Source organism: Corvus hawaiiensis, chromosome 6 (assembly GCF_020740725.1).
Source record: "Corvus hawaiiensis isolate bCorHaw1 chromosome 6, bCorHaw1.pri.cur, whole genome shotgun sequence".
Lineage (NCBI taxonomy): Eukaryota > Metazoa > Chordata > Aves > Passeriformes > Corvidae > Corvus > Corvus hawaiiensis.
The window spans coordinates 16,899,132-16,924,609 of NC_063218.1; the positions used below are offsets into that span (position 1 = coordinate 16,899,132).

The window sequence follows — 25,478 nt, forward strand, 5'->3', positions numbered from 1 at the left end:
AAGCCTTTATCCCTTGTCCTATCCCTACATGCTCTTGTAAAAAGTCCCTCTCCAGCTTTCTTGTAGGCCCATTTAGGTACTGGAAGGTGATTTAGGGTCTGCCTACAGCCTTCTCCAGGCTGAGACCCCAATGCTCTCAGAAGATTAAAAAATTTTAATTTCCCTTCTTCTCATGGTGGAAGATTGCAAGAATATAGTCTTCTGTGTGTTCTAGAATGAGGTGGTAATCACAGAGCAGTCTTAAATTTAGTTTTCAAAGTCTGAACAGGTTTAGAGTAGTTGACAACTAAATAGCATATGTTTCTACCCAGTAGTGTACATTTCATTCTCACTCTCTTCTCCCTTTCTGGTGGATTTTCTTCTTTCTCCTTTAAGAGTGAGCTGTAAACTTTACAGTCTGAATTTAGAGTCTCTTCAGAGGTGACTGAGGCTTGTAGGTATTACCCAACTAAATACAAGTTATTCTTACAGAGATTTTGTGCTTCACTGGGATTTGTATTTCTGCTTGTATGTTCAGGATAACTGGATTATATAAAGGTAAAACTCTTCAGAGTATTTAGATTTTATTTCTTTGGCAGTCATAGTACCATGGTATTAAGCAGTGAGGGACTGTCCGTGCCTCTTTGCAAGCATTGGCCCAGCTGCACCATTTTGTGCTGCAGTCTGCAGAGGCAGTGAAAGATACCTGCTGAAATTGCCCCATTTCAATCCAGTTCCAGTGGATTTGCAGTCTTGCAGTCTTGTAGTATTGTATAGTGATCCATTATGGATGTTCTTAACACTGAGAAAGGCAAAAAGCAGATAACAAATGGTTGTTTTTAATTGCCTTTAATTTTTTTTCATTATTTCAGGTGGGACCACCTCCAAGTACTTACCTTTTCACTCTGAGGCTTCATTCTGTAACCTCAGGTGATAGATTGAGAGGGATGCGTGAGTTGACATGTTTCTTCTTCTACAGTTTTTACAATTATATGAGCATGTTGCACTGTAACCACAGACAGTTCCACAGCTCACAAGAAGCCCTTGGAAATGACCTGCTTTCCACATGGCTCATCTTACTCTTACATGGACATCAAAGTACGTCTCTCTGTTCTTCACAGCAGAGGAAGGGTCAGCATGTGTGTATGGATGCAACAAAGTACAAAATGGATTCAGGGTCAGCTTCAAGCTAAATTTTGCTGGATTTTTATCTACTGATAGGTAAAAAGAAGGGGAAGAGGAGCAGCAGTAGTGGCAGTGGTGGGGAGAAAAAATGGAATTGGAACATGGAAGGGGAAACCAGAGAACTAAAGCCATCTGCTGCCTGTGGTGCACTCATGAAGGGTGTCCTCAAATTTTTTATTACATATATGAGTTAAATGCTTCTATATACGTATATCTTTAAAAGAATGCTTTTAGTTCTTTATGCTGCTTATAGCTTTAGTTGAGGACAGCATATTTAGAAGACTATATATGAGAAGAGGGATCATATGGAATGATAGTAAGTCAAGCCAAGGATTCAAAACTCTCAAACCCAGCAAGGAAGCTTAAACAATTGTTATTATTTTCTTGGAAATATCCAGTTAGTGAAATGCTGCTTCAGATCTTCCAAAGGAAGTTTCTTGCTAGATTTGTCAAAAGTGCAACATTGTAAAATTTCAACAATATTTTAAGAAAATTCTATCAACTTACCTTTTGAAAGATTTTCTATTTCCATTACATGTGGCTCTTTGCCAGCCTGTGATGTGCAGAGAATCACAGGGTCTCAGTGCCCGAGAAGTGCTGGAAAGTGGTTCCTTTCTGTTGCTTCTTCTAGGGAAAGTGTTCAATATTGTTAGTGTGGTGATAAACGCATGGCTGCATTTTATCAGACTCAATAGCTCATGGACAAGTTGTTTGGTTTTAGTTTTTTCCTGGCTTCTGGCAACAAAAATTGCTGCTAGTAGTGATGTCTTGTGCTTTATCCTGACTCAGAGAAGATGTAGGATGATCTGATGAAAAGTTTGCTGCTGTTGTGTCCATTAAAACAACAGGGAGCAGACTAACCATGTGAATGCATGAGGCAAAGTCTCAGAAACTTGGTTAGTAGAATTCCAATATTTTCCTGCCTTTCTTCACCCTATTCCTCAAATTCACATGTTGAAAACAGAGTCATAGTAGAAGATGATTTTCTTTTATGTAGTTAACTTCATGGACTAGCATACTTTTTGACCTTACACTGATGTTTTTGTGTGTGTGTGCCCATAGAATACAGTTCTGATTACACCTAGTGTTTTCTTTAAGGAAAGAGCTAATTTCAATGCTGTGCTTCTGAGTAATGATTCTGTATGGGTATGTAGAAGGTGTTGTGTGGGATAGACTATTAATAAAGTCATAGTTCTTGTATTAAATACATAATTTTTTAAAATTCAAAGACTTACTTGAAGACATTCAGTGGGACATTTTTAAAATATAATATAAAACATAAATTGAAAAGATGGAGCTTTTCAAATCAATGGACCACTTAGTATTTGCAAAAACGTGAGAATACTTATTTGGATCTGTTGGTTAACTTTCCCCCCATCTGCTTGTAAATTCATTTGACACATAAGCAGAGGAGAAGCATCCGTTAAAACAATTTTCTGTAGCAAAATGCCTGTGGTTGGAGTTGCCAGCTTGTTTCAAGAGGGTGTGATGAGGGAGAGAAAAATAGGTGTAAAAGTATGACATTGCTGAGAGAATGGGCAGGTTTGCATGACTCTCTTGTGGCAATGTGTTAGCCTGAGAGCAGGTGTATGAAATTGCTGGAGTTGGCTCCCTGAAGCTGTTGCCTGTTGGTCACAGGAGCACGTCATACCTTTAGTATGAAATTACAAGGAGGAGTACAGAAAAAAGCAGATTTTGTTTCTTCTGCCACAAATATAACTTGGATATCAGTACTGGTTATTAGAGCTGTCTTATGTGGATCGAGCAAAGCTAGGAAATGAGGCTGGGAAGGGGGAGGAGGAAGGAAAGACAGTCTTGAGATTGTGGTGACAAGTCTTGGCTCCAAGTAAAGTGTAGAGGTATTTTGCACATTTCTGGCTGTATTAAATACTTGATATTTAAGTATCCTCATAGGAAGGACTACTTTCTGATAGGTAGAGAAGGTTCCCTTGTTCAAAAGGTTAAGTTTGTCTCTTTAGGGTCTACTTCTTTATGTTCTTCACTAGATCAGTTTAATTAGCAGTGCTCAATTCTGAGACTGAGGACAATCTTGAACTCATGAAGAATTCAAATAAGACAAGTTATGAATCCATGAAGAAGTAATTAAAGAGTGTGTATGTCTTTTTCTTTTAATGTCAAGCTTGTGTAACTAGCTTTAACTTTTCCTACTTCTCTTACCAATCAGAAAAAAAAAATTATGTGCTATTGCCATACAGAAGCATGTATTTATAATCCATTTTAATATTGGCTGAAGCTAATAATCCCCTAGGGTTGTGGCCTCTGGGAACAGAACAATTAAGTTTCTGCAAGTTTTCAGCAGTATGTGAATGAGGTAATATACTGGAAAGCGCACATAGGCAGTATTCAAATACTGTGCAGGCAGTATCTCCTATGTTTCTAAGCAATTTTGTTTGCTTATGGAAGCAGAGATAAAATGCACGCACTGTGGGATATTGAGGTATTATTTTGGGGAGGAGCAACTTGTCAGGAACTCTGAAATAGCAGGTATTTACTTAACTAGGAAATAAACTTATTGAAACTTTTGGTAACATAATTCTGATACTGCTGCCTAAGTCAGAAGACATAATTGAAAAAATGAATTTATAATACTTGGCATTACAAATTAGCGACCCTTTCTAAAAATGCTTATAGAGGAAGACAGCGATTTACAGGTCTGATGTTTCTTAAAGTCTGCAACTTTATAAACTTGATTTTAGTAAAGAGAATGTGTTTATAATTAATACAGTGTATAGATTTATAGACTACTTCAGGTATCTGTCAAGATGACTGTGTTGCTTTGCATTAATGAATTCTTGTTAAGTGTGTGAGTGATACTGTTTTATAAGTTAGATTGTGACATTACAGAATTGTAGCCTTATTGCCGCAGGTCATTTTACATCTTTATTGCTTACATCTTTATTTGAATAACTGTGTTTACATTTAGATGATGTATGTTGAGAAAGGTGAGACTGTCCTTACTGCTGCTGACCCATATTCAAATTTAATGTTGCATTTACCAAGTTAAATGATTGGCTATTAATTAGTTCTGTTTACAGAAACATGGAAATACTCATTAGGTTCAGTGGCAGTGTCAGGTGCATGTGGATTGCTACTTTGCATTTGGGAAAAGATGCTGCACTTAACTTTAATCATATGCGATTGTAATGGGATCTTGTGCGCTGCTAGCCTGTGTCAGCAGACACCGAGCAACTCTTCATGGAAGAATGCTAAATGAAAGCTGGTTTAGTAATTATGCTGGGGATCTCTAGACTCATTAGGCAATGGGTCAAGAACTCAGGTTCCTCCCCCCCTCCTGTCTTGCTGTGCAAATGTTGCAGACTGTCCGTGAGCATTTTGCAGACCATGGCAAGGAGGTCTATGCTATAGGGAGTTCAAATTTTCTCCATTAAAGCTTTTCTTTCCCCAGACTACATTTATGACTTCTGCCCTGCTGGAACAGGGACTGGGAGGAGCCCAGGCATTTGTCCTGCTTTCCTCAGTGCTGCTTTTAGCTCTATTATTTGAAAGCCAAACTCTGAATAAGAATACTATATTTCTTGTTAAAATAGAATTCTTTTGGACTTGAGCAGTTTGGTGGTGTCTTCTTAGTTTCTTCGAAACCTTTAGAATTTCTTCAGAATCCTTCATTTGGCAGAGTTGTTGGGGTTTTAGGAACTCTCCTGGTTTGTTTTTTTTTTTTTCTGTTAAAGGAATTTTCCCCATGCGTGTTGCTACGGGGACAAATTGCTGGGTACTTAAGAAAAACAAAGACCTAGCCATTGGGGGTAGGGTGCATCTGGCTACTCTTTTGTTTCACCTGGGTGTGTGGGCAGTCGGTCTCGTCTTTTGGACAGAGAGCGAGGCTGCTTTCGTCTGCTGCTTTTCCTTCTGCCAGAGAAACCCCGGGATCCCAAGCCCACCTTTCCCTGCCCCGCTGGGGACCGGGCCGTGGCCACCCTGCCCCCGCCATTGCTTCGAGCCTTCGCTACGTTGTAGCCCTGCTTGCCCTGCCTGCCCAGACCTCCGGGGGGTTCCCCATTTGGATGCGTCTCATCTGCCATCCGGGATTTGTGCTCATCCCTGCTGTTCCAGCCTGCTGTTCCCGAGGGTCCGGCCGGACACGGGGATCAGCTGCCCAGGGGTTTGTGAAGCCTTTGTCCCATCCCTCCCCGGGATCCCAGGGCACCGGTGCCGCGTGCTCCCCGAGCTCGCTCCGGAGCGCCCCCTGCAGCCGCGGGGGAACCATCGCACCTGCCCTGCTCACCGGGAGCCGCCAGCGCCCCTGCCGGCTGTGAGCGGAACTGCACCCGAGGGGAAAGGGCCCGACAGCCGAGAAGGCTGGGACTGGGTTTGTGATTGTTTGCTGTTACTGCCAGAGTTATTGCTGCTTGTTTGACTGGTTATACACATATAGATATAGAATAGTAAAGAACTGTTACTCCTATTTCCCACGTCTTTGCCTAAAAGCCCCTTGATTTCAAAATTATAATAACTCGGAGGGAAGGGGGGTTGCATCTGCTTTTCCAATGGGGGCTCCTGCCTTCCGTAGCAGACACCTGTCTTTCAAACCAAGACAAGAGTGAAGAGAGATTAAAAATGTTGGGCCCAAATTAAAAAGTAGTGATTCTGGCCTTCTTTTCTCATGCCACAGGAAGAGCAGATATCACAGTGGAGCTCTGTCTTTTTTCCTTAGAGGTGCTTGTAGGAGCAATCCTGACACTTTACAGTAGAACAGTATAAATTCCATAGTTAAATAATTTCCTTTGTCCTTAGCAAATAGCTTTCTTGATGCCCATTCCATACACTGGTGAGCAGCATTTCTGCTTTGGGGGAGTGTTCAGCAGAGAGATATTCACTCACTCCAGGATGTGCAACAATAACCAGTCCTTTTTCCAGATTTTATCTCTAGGTTGAACTTTTTCAGCCCTGCCACAAGATGCTGGCCTGTTAAAGGGCTATACTGTAGCAAGAATTGCCTGGCACATGGTTATTAACAAACAAATGTGTGTGTGGAAAAATACTGATCTCTTCTGTTTAAAAGATACTGTAAAAGTCTGTTTCTTAAGAAAACACAAAGATTGGAATGCATTACATTTAGAGGAAAAGTGTGACCAGTTGTTTCACAACAGTTATCTCAGATGATGTTAAAAGAAATCCTGAAATCTTGTTATGGTTTTATTGACTGCTTGGAGTAATAAGTAGGTATTAAATTTAGAAAAAGAGGTGAGTATTTCTGGGTTTTTTTCCCTTTTTAACTGAGAAATTTCAAGGTGCTTAGAAGCGCTAGCATAATAACTATGGCATTAGAAAAGCTGTATTAATGAAATGACATTGCAGTATGGGCATGTGGGATAAAATGCTCTGTTCTGCCTGAAAAGTTGTGCTTATGTTACTCTGGGTTTAGTCTAGAATGGAATTTAATTCTCTGTAAGTAGTGCATGTTTAAAAGAGTGGGTAGCCAGAGGACCTTCTCTTAAAATCTAGTGTGCTGAGAGAAGGGGATATTGGCTCTTTTCCTGGTGCCTTTTCTGGAAAGCACATGTATGAAGCTAGCCATAAACCTTGCATTCTGACAGTTGTTGGAGACTTTTCCCCTTGAGTCTTGGCATAATGGGGTGGGCAGTACAAGATACTTTAAAAATCAGAGTAATTATTTTTGTTTCCCTAAATTGTCTAAAGCAATAGGCAATGCCTACAGTGCATCTTGAGTCACTGTAACAGTAAGAGGTAGTTTATTATAAATATATTTGCTTACTCTTTATTCTTTTTCTCTTTTCCTTTATAATAATTACTTTCCAAATATCAGTAGGGAATTGAATAAAAAAACACCCCCCATGCTTTGCTTTCTAAAAAAATTCTCTAAAAATATTCTCTGCAAGCAAATCAAAATCTTTGATTGAGGATTTAATAAGTCCTTCCCTTCAGTGAGATTAGCAGTTTATGTTCTAAGTTCAGGAATAAACTGTGGGAGTTCCTTGATAGCAATAACAATAAACTAAACATGAAGTTTCTTTAGAAGGAGGTGAAAGGGGGTTTTTGTGTACAGCCTTTGGAACACTTACCAGCATTTGGAACATTTATCAGCACTTTGCATAGCATATAAGGAAAACAAAGTGCTGTATACTCAAATACACTCAGGTTTTACATGTCCATGTAAGGAAAACAGGAAGCCAACCCAGAAATCTTTATGTATTGATGCAACTCTCTCTCTTGAAAAAAACATGTTTATTGACTTAAGTATAAAATAGTAATTCACTGTTTTTCCTCTGTCCTTTGACTTGTCTACTGGAAACAGTGGATAAACAATGGGGTCCGTTATTATTTGTGGTCTCTAAAATTTCTGCAGACAAGGTACTGGCTGGCATCATGGATAATCCTCAGATACATAATGCTATAAGTGTGACAGGCCTTACCCTTGTGGTTCTGTGGGGTTTTTTAAAATGATCTCAGTAGTGGTCTGTGTGGTAACAGTACTTGGTAAAGATCTGAACTGTGTGTGGGTTCCCTTTTGACCTTAGAGTAACTTTTGGTTTACTCTGTGTGGTGAAATGGGAGTATGGCTTAATTGGTTTTCCTACAGAACTGAAGTCTGGGGTTTTTTGACATAAAAAGGGTTGATTAACTACTTATGTGAGGACTTCTTAAAAATAGTTTGTTACTTGTTCTTACTGAGGCATCCTCTTTTTTGGATAGTGGTCAGTTTCTGCAAATGTGGTGGTACGGCCGGCCTGGTCTTCTATTTGGAAAAAATGTTTACATGGCATAACCTTGGCCACTGATTTGATACTGCAGACACAAGAATGCCACTTATTTGAAGAGAATAAAAATGTCTAGTGTTTGCTTTCTGAATATTTTATAAAACATATAAAGTTTTTGAAAATTTAAGGAAAACCTTTTCAAGTTATTATATAATTTAAATATCAGGAATATTCTTCTCTTGTCCAAATGCTGTTTGTTGCTCTTCTGCTCTTTTGACAAGCAATTTTAGAGTTACCTTGCAAAACGTGTAAGCTTAATTAGTATGGACTCGTATTCCTTTCACTGCTTCTCACTTTCTTTTCCCTCAGGAGTCATGTTGCTTGATATCAGGACTAGATATGTATGAGATAAGTGTCTTCCCAAAATGAAACTGACCCAGTTTGTTGGAAGCTTTTATTTGAAGATGGTTTTAACTGGAACGGCTCAATCTTAAAAGCCTTGAATATCAAAGTCAACTTGTGATACCAGTTGTCATGATACTCTTGAATGCAGAATAAAACAAAATAATCAAAAGTTAAATAAAGCAATAGCTATGGCATTTACAACAAATGCAGTAACATTTTATAGCAGTAACCTGTACCTTATTTCCAAATATCTCTAAGCAGTGTGTAAACATTTAAAGAAATGCCTACCCTTTTGGGGGAGAACGGCAGATTCCTGCCTGGCAGGTGTGGGAAGAATCACAAAGGGGAGAAGTGACTTGTCTGATTCCATGACAAATCTTCAGTAGATAATTTAGGATGATATGTGTTCTTTTGAACTTCATGTGTTTCTCTGTTTTATATGTTACCATGTGCTTGTTCTTGTTTCTGAGGGCCCAATATAATGATCCCTATTTTAATTAACTTCTTATCATCTCTCAGTATTCTCATGAAGAAGTGGGCAGTATATTTTGTAGTTGTTATTGCTGTGTTGCTATGTATGTATATTTTAAATTAAATAGTATATACATACACTTTATATATAAAGTGTATGTACATACTTTATTTTCTTTATACATTACATTATTTCTTAAATTTCATCTGCATTTAAGAAAAAAATGAGTAGTCTGGAGTGACTTGTTTTAATGAAATCATAATTAGAGCAATCATAATTTCTTCAGGATTTTTCCTTTAGTTGATACGTTTTCATTTTTAACACAGCATTAAACTGCAATTTTTACTTGTGTCATCACAACAAATACAGCATGCAAACCATTCTGTTAAGTGGTCATTTCAGAATAGATCTCCAAATAAACTTTCTTCTCCAAAGCGTTACATACTTAAAATATACATAATTTCCTGGGTTTAATAAAAATACCAGAAAAAAGAAAAAGTGAATACTAGTTACACAGTGGAGTTTCTCTAAGAAGTAGTGTTCTGTACTTCAAAGAACACTTAAAATTAAATACTTCCCTAATTCATTACTTAAAATTTCTGGCTGAACACTGAGGTGTTTTTGTATCATAATGATAATTCTCAGCTAAAATAAGAAAATGTCCTTATAGTGAGTTTTTCAGATTTAAAAGATTATAGTTATGGCCATAAATTGTAAAAATAGAAAAAATAAATCTGAGTCATCTACAAATAGTCAGTTGAGCAATATGCTTCGTATAGTAGATGGTTGCTCAGGGGTGTTGGCTGTTCATAGTATGGGAGAGAAGAAATGGGAAGGAATGATCCACACACAAATTACCTGGTGCTTTCAGTCATTTCATGTGTTTATTAAAGCTCATTTATTGTATTCTTTAGTCACCTTTGAGTTTGAAGGTGTTCGTGTAGGACGCTGCAAACTTTCTATCCAGTATCAAGCTTACATTTAGATCTTCCTTTCAGAAGTCTCTTCAAACCTCCTGTAGTACAAGGAGACCTGACTTTTTTCTATAGTTAAGCCTTGCTACTTTGGGGTCTATTGTTACTTTGGGGACTTATTGTTATTCAAAAAATTTCTTGGATGTTTTGATTTGACTGAAAAGTTGAAAAAAAGCAGATTAGTTAGGTACTCTAGACTATTTGCAAATATACTTAAGTTTTAGAGGTATGCTAGGTTAAAACTATGACATGTCAGCAAAACCCAGTGTCTACTTTACTCAGATTTAGTGAGTTTTTAGGAGACAGACAATTTGTGTGTTTGCTGTGCTTTAGGAATGTGTAGTTTTTTTGAAAAGTATATTGGATGTTACTTTGTCTTTAGCAGGAGTCTTAGTACTGGAGTCAGGATTTTGTCTTAGCTGGATGTATAGCACATAGAGTAAGATATATGTTGCTTGTACTGGTAAAGGGTGGATTGGAGGGTAAAGGTGGCCAACAAACTCTCATACAAACGTAAGGCATCCTCTCAAGCCAGAAATCTGGCTTTATGTTTTTTTATACAGATGAGCTACACTTTTACAGAGAGATTGAAACTTAATAGATGTTCTGAAATAATCTGAAGGCCACAGATATTGCACAGTTTTGAGTTTACCAATAAATAAACTCCAGGTTATGTAGCTGTGTCTTCCCAAGTTTTTTTGTAATTGTAATGAAACATACTGTACTGACCTTACAGTATTGATTGACAGAAATCCTTTGATAAAATGTTCTTCAAACTGGATTTGTACTACTTGGCATTCTACAGACATCTGCCCAATATATGTGTTTTGTTGTTGTTTTTGGTTTTAGTTTCTCCAGCAATGGATTCTCAAAACTTTCAATGATGAGTTGATAATACAGTAATTTAAATTGTAGATTATATCAATGTAGGAGCAGTTGAAGGCACTTTAGGATTAGTGTGTACTGCTGACAAGCTGGAAGAATGACCTGAAATAAATCTGTTAACGTGTGGCAAGTCCTACCTCAAATGCAATTAATTATTCAAATAAATATAAGATGAAATAGTTGGCTTGAAGAATATGAGCTGGTGATCTGTTGCAGATCATAAGTGGAAGAGAGTTTTTACTAATATGTAAGGGAAGGCACTGAAGTTCAGCTGATTTTTAATACCTTTTTTTAAAGTATCCCTTATGAAAACCAGGAAGTCTTTAATCTTCTCTGCTCAGTGCTCTTGAGGCCTCAAGTGAAGCCATGTATCCTGTTTTGGCACAGTGAGTCATGGTAGAGGTAACCAGTTGGAGAGTGTCTAGAGGAGATAAAAATGATTAGCTGTCAAGGAAGCATGAAAAGAGAAATTAGTGAGAAATGACATTTTTTTGTTGCGAGCATGTCTCTCTCTCTAGATGAATCACAGAATAATCTGAGTTGGAAGGGACCCAGAAGCATCATGGAGTCCAATTGTGAGTGAATGGCCCATAGGGGATCAAGCCCATGACCCTGGTGTTACTGGCACCATGCTGTAACTTGCAGTGTTTTGTGAAGAACAGAATAACCTCTCTGTGAGAATGAATCAAAGTAGTTAATCTAGAGAGAGAGATTTAGGCATTAGGAAAAAATACTGTTTGTGAGAATGGTTGAGCTCTATTGTAATTTGCATATGAAGGCCAAGGCATCCCTATCCTCAGAAGCTTTAAGGAACAGGTTAGACAAGTGTCAGGGGTTGGTTGATTCCTCCATCAGATAAATGGATTCATATTCTTGAGGTCCTTTCCAGCACTTTAGTTATCTTGAAAATAGCTGTAATAGAAGTGACTTGTGTAGGAGTTAGTATTGATTAGTAAGAGTTGTTGCATTTTTATTTGAGACAAGCAAAGATTTTTTTTTTCTTCAAAGCACGACATAATGTATTTGTAGGGTAAGTCCTGATCAGAAAAGTCTTATATGGCCTTGATGAGAGTGAACTCCCTCTTCTAAATTTAAATACAAAAATTACACTGCCTAACACATTGGTTTTTTAAAATGTATTTGTTTTTATAAATTACACTTCCTAACACATTGGTTTTTTAAAATGTATTTGTTTTTATAAATTACACTTCCTAACACATTGGTTTTTTAAAATGTATTTGTTTTTATAGATGCTTTTGCCTTGCACAGTAACTAGGTTAATATTACCTTGAGTGCCTTTTTTCACTGTGCCTTTGTTTCTATGATCATTCTGGAAAAGTTAAGGCATACTCAGTAATGTAAAACTGGTATAGAAAGACACCATATACTTTTGTGGTAGATTGTCATAATGTCTTTTAAATCAAAATTGCTTTAAAAAAATTGCTGCTTCTGGATTTATAATTATTGAGGAGGAGCCACTTTTATTTATTCATTTTTATTATTATTATTATTATTATTATTAGTGTCTGTTTTAGGGGATCATACCTTCCTTTCCTTTGTTTCTTCTCCTGACTAAAGAGGCTTAACCTGGACTATGTTTTGGGTATAATACTAGATGACATTAGTTTTTAATGCTTCGTTTGAATTTTTTTTTTGCCTCCCAAGGTCTCTGTCTTGAGAAGCTGCCAATATCTTCCTCAGCTAGCAATCTCCATGTGGACCGTGAACAAGAAATTGTTACATGCTATGAGAAGGCTGGGGATATTGCTCTCTTGTACCTCCAGGAGATAGAAAGGGTAAGCTGGGGTGATTTTCCTGATGGAAGAATTGTGTGGCTCATCTTTCATTGATGTGGTCTTACCAACATCTTGGTAACTCAACAAAAAGATGTCTGGTATTTCTTTTCATAAGAATTCAATGCACATTTACAATTTGACAATAAGTTAGTATGCACTAATGGATGCCTGGCATCTATCCTTCTACTGTTGTCTCATTCTGACCTCTTAGGAAACAGCACTAATTGCCAAAAAAGGGACAGAGCTCCTCTGAGCTAGTCTATGTATTTCAGATGCTGATCTATGGCCTCTTGTTACGCTGTGGTAGTTCATTCAGAATCATGGGATTATGGTGTCTTTCAAACACATATGTTACAATATGTATGTTGCATGTATGTCCTTACTAGCTGTTCAGATAATTCTTGAAAAGAATTTAATTCAAAATGAAGCTATGAAGATAGAAAATTAATCTTGTTGATGGTTTTTTTGAGTCAATAACATGACTGCGCCTAAATTCTCTTTTATAAACTATTTGAAGATAAAATTCTGACATAACATTGTACCCGTCAGCAAGTTCAATGACATAGCAGCCAGAACAGTAACTGAAAATGTGTTTCTTCAGCTGATAGGCACAGTCCTAGGGCAATGAAAAAATCATCAGATATCATAGCCAGATAAACATATGATTTTGAAATATAGATGAACTTCAGATAACTCTCAATACTTTTATAAATTGAATCAGGAAAATGTTCCTGGATTTGATAGTCCATTTGTCATTTTTTCTCATTAATATATTCCTTACTGCATGTATGTATGAAACTGCAGTCACTGTCAGACTCTGGGGTACTAGATGTGTAGTAGACTTGGTTTTTATTAATGAAAGCTGTTATATCTGAGCTTCTCAATGTTAGACAAAATACAACAGAATATGGGCAGTTCTGCAGAATATTAAGCAAGTTCCTGTACCTCCCTGCCTTTTAGAAGTTATGGATTATGAATTATAAAAAGTTAAACTTAGGCTCTTCATTTGTTAAGAGCGTAACACTTCATGATTTAAATGCTTCAAGCTTTTTCTGAATTTAAAGGGATACATAGGCTCTTTTATTTCCTCCTCTTGATTTCATTTACACCATTAACTTTTGTCTTCTGTTTGTTACCACTTAGCAAAAACCCTTAAGTGATATAAATGCTTTTTTAAAAGAAATTTGTGGTACCCTTTATTTCTAGGAGTTACACACTGTTGCTTTTTATTTAGTCTTTGAGGTACATTTGGGCAAAATGCAATATGCTTGGGGCTCTGTTCTTTGGCTTGTGAATGCTGTTAGAGTGAAGTGAGGTGACAATATCCATCTGATCCTCTTTTTCAGACTCATTGCTTGCAAGCTTCAGGCCTGTCACCTGACAGCTGTCTTTGAAGGAGTTATAAGACACAGTTAGGGTCATGAAAAACAGAAGAAAAGGGAAAGAAAACTGATGGGATGGGGGAGAAAAAAGTAATTCACATTGTTTTTAAAATTCATACAGGTTTTTATTTTCTGAGGGTTTTTGCTTGTTTTGTTGTCATCTTTTAGTGGCTGGTAGACTATGTGCACTGAATATGAAGGCAAATGAAAAATGATAACTCCACATTTTGACAGCATTTTTAATGCTGAGGTAATACAATTATTTCTAAAGATTTTTTTGGAAATCAGTCTGGACATAACTTTCAATCTGCTTACTGCTCTCTGCAACAGTCTTTTCTAACCTAACAGGAGTGTTAGATTTTTGAATATCATCACCTCCTACTACTGAACAAGATTGCAAATATGCTTTTTCATATTCCTCTCTTTCATATACCATTCTTCAAACAATTTCTGAATAAGTATTATAAAATTTTGCTTAGCAGTATTTCTGCTTGGTAAATAAATTATCTTTAAGGGCCAAGAGCAAAAAGGTTGATATTTAGGTAGCAATGGAGGTAAAGCTAGAAATGGTCTACTAGCCACCACCTACAAATGGCAAAGATTTCTCCAACATTAAATATTAGCTTCCATGTAAAAGTACACAAACCTTGATTTTAAGGTTTTTTTCTAAATACACTTTTCCCCCTTTTTTCTTTTGCTCTCTTAGGTAATTAATGCCAATATACAAAACAGAAGCCCTAAGCCAGGGCCCACTGCACATGAACAAGAACTTGGTTTTTTTCTGGAAACAGGACTTCAAAGAGCACATGTTTTATATTTCAAGAATGGGTGAGATTTGATTCTTCTTTTATTGTGTTTGGTTTTTTGCTTAGGTTTTATATTTGTGATTTAACTGAGCATCATTTTTAGCAATTGTGGATTCTGTAATTATGAGATCTCTTATTAATAAAGTAGTAATTTTTTGATTAAAATAGTAAGGCTGCCCATATTGTATTTATTTACATATTGGAAAATTGTTTAGTCAAAGTATATTAAGCAGAAAGCATTTTATAGTTTTACTTACTAAATGTAAGAACTTAAAGTACCTTAAGTTTTAACTATTTGAAATTTATTATCGAGCACTCTTAAAAGTAATTGTCAACATATTGAAACTCTTGATTTTTATAATTTTGTTTTTGTATAATTTTTTTCCAAATCTCTTCAGTTATCACTTATTTTGACATTATGCTGCAGGATTAATGTGCATGAAGATCAACAGTATGTATACAAGTATACAATCTTCATTGTACCTGCTCTGTAGATCCCTTTAGATTCTGCATGGAAGTTTCTTTATAATTTATTTTAAATAAGGCTTTGCTTAAAAGCCTAAAAATAAATTCAGTTACCACACAGAATGAGAAAAAGAATACAACTCTCCATTTTTAAGAACTTCAAAACTCGGCACAAATGGGTTTTAAGTACATTTCTGACATTTGTTGTAATCACATACTTTAAAAATTTGTTCCTGGGGCTTCTTATTTCATTAGGAAATTTGATTTTATTGAAATATTGGAACTCTTGATAGGACTACTATTTTGTACCAAAAATGTTCCTTATTCGTTCAAATACATAAACCAGAGATGCAGGAAATCGTGCAGTGTCTGTAAAGAGTTCGAGATTTTAATGTACTGAAGGTAGGGTAAAAAAAGGCTATCCAAGTTTTAACTTGTTCAGGGATTTTAACAGGGAAATGATCTCTGTGCTTTTGAAATCTTTCTTAAAGTATTGAAGTAGTGGTGCAATAACATGATCTGCGAGTTACACTTTAGTTCTGTTTTCATAACTTAATTGCAGGAGGAATGGAATGTTCTGAAAGCTAATTTTTTTCATTTACCAGGGCTAAAAATAAGATCTCTTTTTTCATGCCTGCACAAAAAATAAATAAAATATAGTTACTGAAAAAATCCCAGTGGCAGTCATGGTTAAGAATAAGCTAGGTATTCCACATTTTGAAGAATGTTGATTGAAGGCCAGGGATGGAAATGGTGTCTACTGCTGATTGCTTTTACACACAACATGTCAGATTAAATGCACCATTTAAAGCAGGTTGTGATTAATGAAGAAAACAAAGAGCAACTGCACAAAAAAATTTATGCAGTGGATTGTTAAGGAGCATCCAGACGTGAGTGTTTTTCCTAGACCATATCAGCTGGTCTGGTGTGAACTTTGAAAGGCGATTTTATTTCATGTGCATTTTAATCCTTCCCAGTGAAGTTGTTGGTGATCTTAACTCCTACATAAGCATATAATTTTTTTGCAGTCTTTGGTACAGTGATCCCTTGCAGTTTATAAGCTAATTACACATTATATATATAATTTTGAATTTCTTCGTCTAGTTCCATTGACCAGTGGTACTTTTTTTGTGGTATGATAGGAAGTAAGGTGTTAGGAAAAATAGCTCCATGACAATCATTATTTTATATATTCCTGCTGTTACATGCATTACTTTCCTTCCTTAATTCAGAGTCAATCACAGTTCTTTCAATATTTCCTAATATGGTCATTGTTCCAGGCCGCTTGTTGTGTGGCTGCTTTTAGGGATTGCTTTCTTAATTTTTTTCATTTTTTAACTTCAGTTTACCAGAACTGAAGAGAACTTTAAATATATACTTTTTCTAATAGGTATAAATTTAATTTATAGCCTGCTTTTTCATGCATCTATTTTAAGGATGTTTTGTCTCATTTTTAAATATGTCATCCCTCTTGATGTTAGGTTTATAGAAAGTAGGTTTGAGATCTTTCCAGTAAGCTTTGCAACATACTTCAAGTTTTAATGTAATCTAAAATCATTTTTGTACACGTATGTCAGTTTCAAACTAGAAAAGAAAATAAGATAACTTTTATACGAGCTGGAAGACCATAATTTCAGCAGTAACTTAGGGAGTATTGCTGCCTACCCATAAAGTTGGTTGATCTACTTCAAATTTCCCTTTTGTTTGTTAACTGTACAAAGATTTTCTTTTAAGTTGAGTAATCAAGTTTTTCTAGAGGTTTAAGTGATTATGTTGCAGGTATGCATCATCTTGTATGAAAAGCTAGGAAGTGTTTGAAACTTAACTTAGCCTTTCTGCTAAGTGGTGGTATTTTGAAAATACATGGAAATGCAATTAGCTAAAAAAAAAAAATGTTGAAGTGGAAATAGTCTGAACCAGAAAAGTGTTCATTTAGTGCTATTAAGACACAAAACTGAAATGAATGGTTTCTTCTGAAGCATACAGAATTTCATTAAAGAAACAAACTACATACCCATTTTTCACTTGGGAGATGAGGAACATTTCAGCTTGGAAATGCCTAACAAGGAGGTTGATGAAGTTTTTCTAAAACTTGGGGTAGGGTTTGTGTATTTTTTAAAAAATATTCCAAAATATGTAACTTTACATGTCTTTCAGGATGATTACATAATTTGTGTAGTAGTTGCTTTGTAATTTCATATTGAAGGAGTTCAAAGTTCTGATGTTTTTCCAAGAAAAGCTGTGAGCACAGGAACTTTGACATTAGTATTTAACATAGCTGTTTTCAAGTAGAATGCCCCTGAGAAAGAGAGGTCAGCTGTTTATGTACCCAGTGTTTCTTCAATCCTACTATTTACTTTGTATTCATGTTATGAGGTTTACAAATTAATTTTGTCTTTTTTATGGTTTTTATTTTTGAGGTAATAATGTTCACAAAGATACTGGAAGTGTGTGCTCTTGAAGTAAAATGGAGTTCTGGTTGAAGTCTAAAATCAGTAGGCCATCGTGTGAAAACCAGACTTACCTAACTTTCAGAGCTATTTTTTTTGGCTTATTTTACACATCCTCCAAGGATATTGCTCTGGATCCAGACTGCAATTTGGTCTGTCTCTATCATGGTTCACATACTCAGTTAAAGCCTGAGGATCCTGGAGAAGATCTGTACTCCTCATGGGGCCATTACCCGTGCTGGCACAGCCACAGTGAAGCAAGACATTACCAGTCTCCTCCAGCAAGTTGTTATGTATAGATTGGCTTCTTCTCCATAGCAAATTAGCCCTAAAAAAAAGTAATTAAAAAGATCAACCAATGTTTCTCAATTTTCGTATAATTGATATACTTGATTTATATTGGCTTTAAATGTTTGACAAGCACAACAAAAAGCCCTACTTAGAGTATGGGATTTATCTATGTAGAATTTCTTTTACCTGTTTTTGTCTTTTCACTATAGCATATGACAGAAATAGCATAAGAATATTGCTCTCTTTCTGGTAAGGGAGGAACAGTGGATGAGGGCCAATATGTAGGTGCTTCTATTCCACATGTGTATCTGTACAGTGCTCACAACTACGGATTTTAGTGATGAAACCCATGAAAAAAGGTTTATGGAAATGCTTGACATAAATGCACATGAACATCCTGTAAGATCAGCTCTCTACTGTATTAGAATGCAGTACTAGATACCTATCACACTGCATCTCTTGAGATCTTGTTGCACATCCTACATCAGGCTCAAAACAAGTTGGTGTTTAAGTAGAGTAGGAAGTAAGATGTAAACATTGAAATCCTACAAAGTATCACATTCCTTATATGTAAAATATCACCGCTGTATATTGGAAAACAAGCAAGATCACTTCTGCTGCAATTTTCAAAACAGCTTTTTTCTCTATATACCTTGTTTCTCTATATACCTGTTTCATGTTTGTGTGGTTAGGAAGGTAATGCAAGAATATATTCAAGATAGGAACAAAAATCACTGCTCTGTGATTCCTAGCAAAAATAAGTTTTCAAAGGATACTTTATTTAATCTGCCATATCAGAAGCTTTCCTCATCCTTATTTCCAATACTGTTCTTACCTCTTAGTTTTCACTGAAAAAACTTTATTTGAACATGAGAGGAAATTATTATTCCCTCAGATATTCAAGATAAAATCATCCATTATGAATGCTTTCTCTTTCAAACTTTACTGTATGTTTATTGCTCAGAATTGTGTCTTAACTTCAAGAGTTTAAAATAAGATTCCATTGTGAAGTTACAGGTAGGAAACCTGGTGTTACAGGGAAGACTAAAGTGGAAATAAACATGAAGGAATCGCTTTTATTCAAAACCTTATCAACTTCTGTAATAACTAGTTATACAAAGAGCAATGAAAGAGTAATGTCAGTATCTGAGTTGATGTTCAAGGTTGATACTCTTAATAGTTTGTGATTGGAATTCTGACTCCAGCTCACTTTTTCCAAGAAGATATGTAGCATTTTTTAGCCCATGTACTACATGTCTTGACGGTGGCTGTTGATTGCATTTGCAAGCATCAGATTGTAGCTTTTGGTTTTATGATGAGTTGTGATGGCTGGCAAACAAAATTGGATCCTCAGTCTGGGGAGTTATTATTTTGTACACTTCCCTTACTCCCCTCAAAATGCTCATTTTACTGCTGTAGTTAATGCTTTTGTTTTTCCACTGTAAAGAGGAGTTACACTGCTAGCATGCATTTTCCTTGTTTGCCTTTTGCTGGTTCAGGTGCTTGTTTGGTTCTTCTGGGGAGTCTTTTTGTTCTCAAAGAAATCCTGTCTTTCTCTCATTCTGGTGAGAAGAATTGATTCACTGGAAGGTGTGATAATGGCTGGTGTGGCTGTCAGAAATGAGATAGGACCATGGCAAGTGAGCGTAGGAAGATATCAAGAAGGAAGAATGGTGGAAAAAGGGAACAAACACTAAGAGATGGGAATGGGGAGGATGAGATCTTCCTCTTCAGGTAGTGAACCATTAGGTGGACTACCTACCAGTGGAACTGCAGTCTGGGCAGTGTTTTCATTTTGAATGCATGAATGCCAGAATTGCTGCTTGATTGGGCTTTTTCAAATACTTAAGCTTGTGTAGCTCTAATGGCACACTGAAGATGTTTTATTTATAAGCCCAAACAGCAGTTAAGAACTTTCAAACATCAAGCAAACATGATCTTCTGTAATGAATTTGAGAAATCTGGGATTTTTCTTTCTACATGAGGTAACAATGGATAAAATGAGAAGTGTGCCACGAACATTTTTTTAAAGTAGGTTTAAAAAAAAAAAAAGTAGATTCTGCCAGGAAATTAGAGATTTTCTACATTTTATTCAGAAAATAATGCCCTGTGTTAATTAATGTTTTGTGAAAATTATATCGATTGTGGGTGTACTGAGAGTGTAAGTATGAAAGGAAGAGAGTGAAAACAGGACTGTCTGAAGTTGCAAGTATGTTGCCTCTCATAGATCGGTATCTAAATGCATCCCAGGGTGTTTTTTTAATTGTGGATTAAGTTATACTTCTTCTCCACCCTCTTAAACATGAACAGAAAACAGACACAGACATTAATCACAATCATCTAAAGCACCATCCATTGTGCAGAGTATGTGGCTTTGTCCATTTGGGCAGGCCTTTTATGAAATTTATGGAAGAGAGCCATAGAATTGCAGTCCTAATTTATATTCTTTTTAGTTCATCTTGTAGGGCTGTACAAAGCGCTATGGTAAACAGCATACCTTGGTATTAGGATGTTCTGTTACTGCTTAAGAGTTAATCTCTTGCTTTGTCACATTTCTTGCTTTTTGCTTATGTAGTAACTTATTTTAATGTGAAATTGTTTCTGGCCTTAATACTGTGTAAATGACTGTTAATTGGCTAAAACGAATTAGTTAGAGTGTATGGATATTAATCCTTATGTTTTTTTGTAACCATGTCAGTTATACTGAAGTTACTAAAATGTCACTGTTCTGATTGGCATGCATATTAAGAGTTTTGGCTGCCCTTACTCCTTACCTTTAAAAGAATTCATTTCTTTACTTTCATATTGAGTTTTTGGGAGAAAAAACCAAACTTTAAAACTTACAGCGTACCTATGAGTTTACAAACATTGCATTTCTTTTTCTAAGTATAGACAGAAAGAGAGAGAAAACACAAGAGAAGGTGGGAAGTGAGGTCAATCTTGTATGAGAATAATTAATTAGGTTCTAACATGAATTGTTGTGGCTTAGGGTGCAAATACGTAGACACAAGGATGCAAATAGGCCCTAAAGGCATGTCTGTATGGACTTTCATTAGATCATGGTTCTCAGCCTAACTGGCAGAGGGCTACTTAAAGAGTCAAAGTAAGGGGTTTTTTTCCTTGAAGATTTAAAGCATCAAACATTCAATTATCTTTAAAAATGAGAAAAATGCAATTCAAAGGAGTTGCTTTGAGCATGTTCTGGCAGGAGGCAGTCATATAAACACATGTATGTAACTATCAGTGTCCATCTGTGGGCTGTCTTTGTCTTGTCTGAAATCACTGAAAATGTGTCAGTTACAAGTGAACGTTAATGTACCTTAAAATCCCTTGTCCCATGGAAGGAAGGGATCTCAAAGTCATTTACAGACACTGTGGGACGTTGCTGTCTAAGTTAATGTGCCCTTTTGCTCTGGCATTCAATCAGCACAGCGAGAGCTGCTGATATGAGGGCACATTGTAGTGAAAAGCAAGTAAAAGCTGTGTGTGTCCTAGGCTAGGAAGGAAAACCATGTGCCAGAATAGCCACCACTCTTCTCCTCAATGTTACAAAATGTTAACAAATACAGGAAATGTACTTTGCTGAAAGCAGTACGGTGTGGAGATCTACCATATTATTCATGGTGTATTTTGCTTCATTTCTTGTCTCTCAAAGCATTTAACTCGATTTTAGGGTGATTTAGATTGTAGTTTTGAAGTCTGTTTTTTATTAAATTTCATGTAGAAGATGCTTGACAAATCTGTTTTGTGTTTGTGTTGACTTGTGCAGTGGATAACTGTTAAATGCTTTATGAAGCAAAAGCTAATTCTGTATTTTAACTGCTTTTTTTTCCTTGTACAATCTTACTGCTTTTTCCATGATACAGTAGAACTTCAGTCACAATTTTCAGTCCCTTGCAGATGCTTAAAAAAGTGTGATAGGTAACTAATAGCAACCTGTCATGAAGTGTTTAAGGGCTTGTGAAAGTTGCATGCTTTTCATAAAGTGTTTTGTTATTGTTCTTGTAACACATCAAAAGACATAAACTACATATGGAAAAAAATGCCAATTCCTAAAATTTCATGAAGTTAATTGTGATTTGAAGTTCTACTACATAGTATATGTTTCATCTGCACTGGGAAAATAAAAGTTCAAGCTGACAAGTTCTTACTCATAACTCTTTTTCGACAATTTTGCAGGGAGCATTTCAGTTTTTTGGCGTCTGCTTTGTTTGGTTGGGGTTTTCTTTCTTGGTTTGTTGTTTCGTTTTTTGTTTTTGTTTTTGTTTTATTTTCTTTTTAAAAATCTTGTTATAAGGATACATTTGTGACTTTGCAATACAGTCTTTGAGAAATAACACCATTCATGGGAAATTCACACTTAGACCAGAGGACTTAAAGCTGGGATTCCAGTGGACTGGTTTTGGCTCTCTAAAATATTTGGAATGTGGTATTACTGAATGATATGCATTTTGGCTTTCCAAAGGTGCTGAATGTATCTAGCTTCCAATGAGTTTGGAGGTTTTCTTGAAATTTAGCCTAATGACTATCTGTCCTTCATTAGTGTATGACGTTGGTGTAATAGTCATCAGCTATTGAGGCCTGCCTGTGTGAAATGTATAAATCAATATAGTCTTTCACACAGCCGTTTTCATGCAGATGTTTACACAAGATGCATTTTCTTTTCTATGTACTCGCTGGTCCCGCTATGGTCAAGCTCTGCTGTAGCATGTGGGCTTTTTACAAACAATTTTTACTTCTTGTGTGATTGGTGATTATTTCTTTTTAGCCAACTGGTGGCATACTTTGGCATAACTTTCAAGCTGTTCGTACAGGTTTTGTTATTTGGAAATGCTACTTCTTTTAAAATGAGCTTTTATATAAAAGTATTTTAGAAGGTGAACTTGTGCCAGTGAAAGATGATGTCATGCTAGTGAAAGATGTGTGGAAACTAAAGTTTCTGAAATATTCTGATAATCCTTTATTATGTAAAACAGGACAGAGATGAGTGCTGTCATGTAATCTGAAGAGTAAAATAAATGAGTAGGTCTCTAGGTAAAGTGATAGGAGTACTACAGTCCTATAGCAAGATCTCTTGCTTCACACACTAGTTTCAGGTATTCTGCAACTAAATTGAAAGAAATATCTGTATAAAAATGCTGGCTTTCTTTGAATTTGTGCGGAGTTGCAGTTTAAAAGATCAGTATTTTAAATATATTTTTAAAGAAAGACAGCAAACTAAGGAAGGCAGTTTTAACATCTGATTTATAGTGCAGTGCAATAGTGTTCTTACTTACAGAAAGCTTACACAATATGTAATAGTTCTTGTCTCTTTGGGCTCTGTCTTGGGTAAATGCTACGCAACTTGCCCATAACATCACACCTTAAGACAATATGTGATGTAACAGCAATGATTTGAGACAAATTATACTTTTGATCAAATACTTTGTTTCTTGACTGAACTTCAAATAGTGAAATGGTTGTCCTATTGTTGTGTTCAGGTTGCAGAATTCAGTTGTTCAGGTCAGCAAAAAGCTAACCCAGTCCTTCACCAGTTCAAAGACAAATTGTATTAGTATAAAATAAAATACTCTCAACTTCTTTTATGTGCAATAAAATCTCCAAACAACTGATAAAGAGGTGAGAAAAAAGGTAAAGCTGTAAGATCATTCAATATAATCTATTGTTTGAGAAGAAAGTTCAGATCTGCTAAAATTGTTAGTATCAATGATGCCTCTGAGGATCTTCAATCTCTGCAAAAGCTGTTTAGGCAGCACATGTGGAAGAAGTGTAGATGGAGAAACTTGAATTGCAGAAGCCACATGAAAAGCCAGTCAGAGTCAAGAACAGAACACTGATCCCCCAGTTCTCTTCTGGCCACACAGTGGGCCTTAATGTGTTTGTGCTCTTTCCCTTCTAAAAAGGAGTTCAAAATTTTATGTTTTATATTGCTTTCAGGGTTACAAGATTTACTCATTTTTAGTCTCCCTGTTTTAAGATGTCAAGAGGCAGCTAAAATGGATTTTTTTTTCAAAGTTTATACTTGAAGCCTAATGTAATTGACAACTAAAACTATTGTAGCGAAGAGAACAACTTAGTTTTTTCTTTTTGAGGTGGTTGCTTCTTACTTTTTTCCTTGCCTTCCCTTGAACTATCTACTGATCATGAAAATGTCCCTGTTTTCAATAAACTGTCAAGGAGTGTTGTTATAGTAATCAGTGTTGAGGTTCCCAGATGAATATGTATCTATATCTATATCTCTATATATCTATCTCACAGAAAGGCAGTGAGGCTATGAAGGGAAAAAAAAGAAAGTAGCATGGATTTTAACAACTTTATTGAGAAATATTTTAAGGTATTACTTCATCCAAGTTGGAATAGTGTCAAATTCTATGTTTGTATACAGGAACTTGACAAGAGGAGTTGGTAGATTTAGAGAGTTACTAAGAGCTGTTGAAACAAGAACTACACAAAACCTGCGAATGGTAAGTTATATTAAACCACTTTCCTATTGTAGCATCTGAATTTCGGTAGGCAGGGAAAGCATAAAAATAATGGATGAGTTAGAGAAAAATAGTCAGATATGTAGCATATTGATAAGGACCTGGTATCCAACACTGTGTAAGGTTAACATTTCCTGGCTTAAGGGAATGATTAAAGTAAGGAATGTTTGGTACCCAGTCTCTCCCCTATTTTTTCCTATATGTGGTTATAATTAGAACCTGACTGGTCTCTAAGTGACCATGTTTTCAACCTTGATTATAATTGCCCTATTTATGAGTCAATGTAGTTTCATGTTTTCGTAAGGTAGTGGGGGTGAGAAAAGAGTGCATAATTTTTGTGTGGTTTCTATTAAGCTGAAGGCTATCAATTTATAAAGCCTCTTAAAGGAAAACCATAAAAGCAAAATCATGAAGATTTGTTACTTATATTGTCAGAAACTTGAATCTTTTATATAATAAAAAGTCTGGGCCTTTAAAACTTCCAAAATGGTAGTAAGGAAGGTAAGTGGTTTCTTAATTCATTCAGTAACTGATTCCTAGTAAATATATTTAAATTATTAAAAAATAGACTTTCAATGGACAGGGATAATATTGCAAATTTTAATGAAAAAGATGAAGGGCTTCTTATGGTATAGAAGTTAAGGTGGAAGATGCAGATTGTATGGTGCTGTCTGTGACTTAAACATTACACATCTGTTTTTGGGAAACATTACTGGGAAATTCTGCCAATTCTGATGCAAATCTAGATCTTGCCTTCTTTCTACTGCCCTGGTAGAAAATCTTTGATTTTTCATCATTGTGATATGTAGCTGTGCAGGTTCTATTGCATGTGTATGAAACATTAAAGAGGAGATTAACTTGATACTTATGGATTACAGGATGACTTAAAAGCTTTAAATTAGTATTATTTAATTAAAAATATTTTTGTAAGTATTTCTACAGTTAAATATATGGTGACAGTAATAGTCAAAATAAACCTTTTCATGCTGATTTTCAACCTTGTTTCACTCTTGCTGAGCTTTAACAGTAGCTAACACCAGCATTCAAGTACTAGTTGTCAGAAGCCCCATTCAGCCCACAGACCACAACTGTCTGTGGTGGGTTGACCTTGTCTGGCTGCCAGATGCCCACCCAGCTGCCCTCAAACTCCCCTTCCTTAACACATGGGGAGAAAATAAGCTAGAAAATGTCTGAGGTCTGAGATAAAG

General features: G+C 36.0%; 1 protein-coding gene across 3 annotated transcripts in view; it reads left to right on the forward strand.

Moving 5' to 3' along the window:
• TTC7B (tetratricopeptide repeat domain 7B) overlaps positions 1-25,478 on the forward strand; it is a 130,701-nt gene that overhangs the window by 22,140 nt on the left and 83,083 nt on the right. For 2 of the 3 annotated variants that reach the window (XM_048306977.1, XM_048306979.1), the window contains exons 4-7: positions 12,264-12,394; positions 14,483-14,604; positions 15,010-15,033; positions 24,174-24,252. In XM_048306977.1, the coding sequence (XP_048162934.1) occupies positions 12,264-12,394; positions 14,483-14,604; positions 15,010-15,033; positions 24,174-24,252 (356 nt within the window). The remainder of the gene's footprint in view (positions 1-12,263; positions 12,395-14,482; positions 14,605-15,009; positions 15,034-24,173; positions 24,253-25,478) is intronic. The other variant, XM_048306978.1, reaches the window with a different exon arrangement.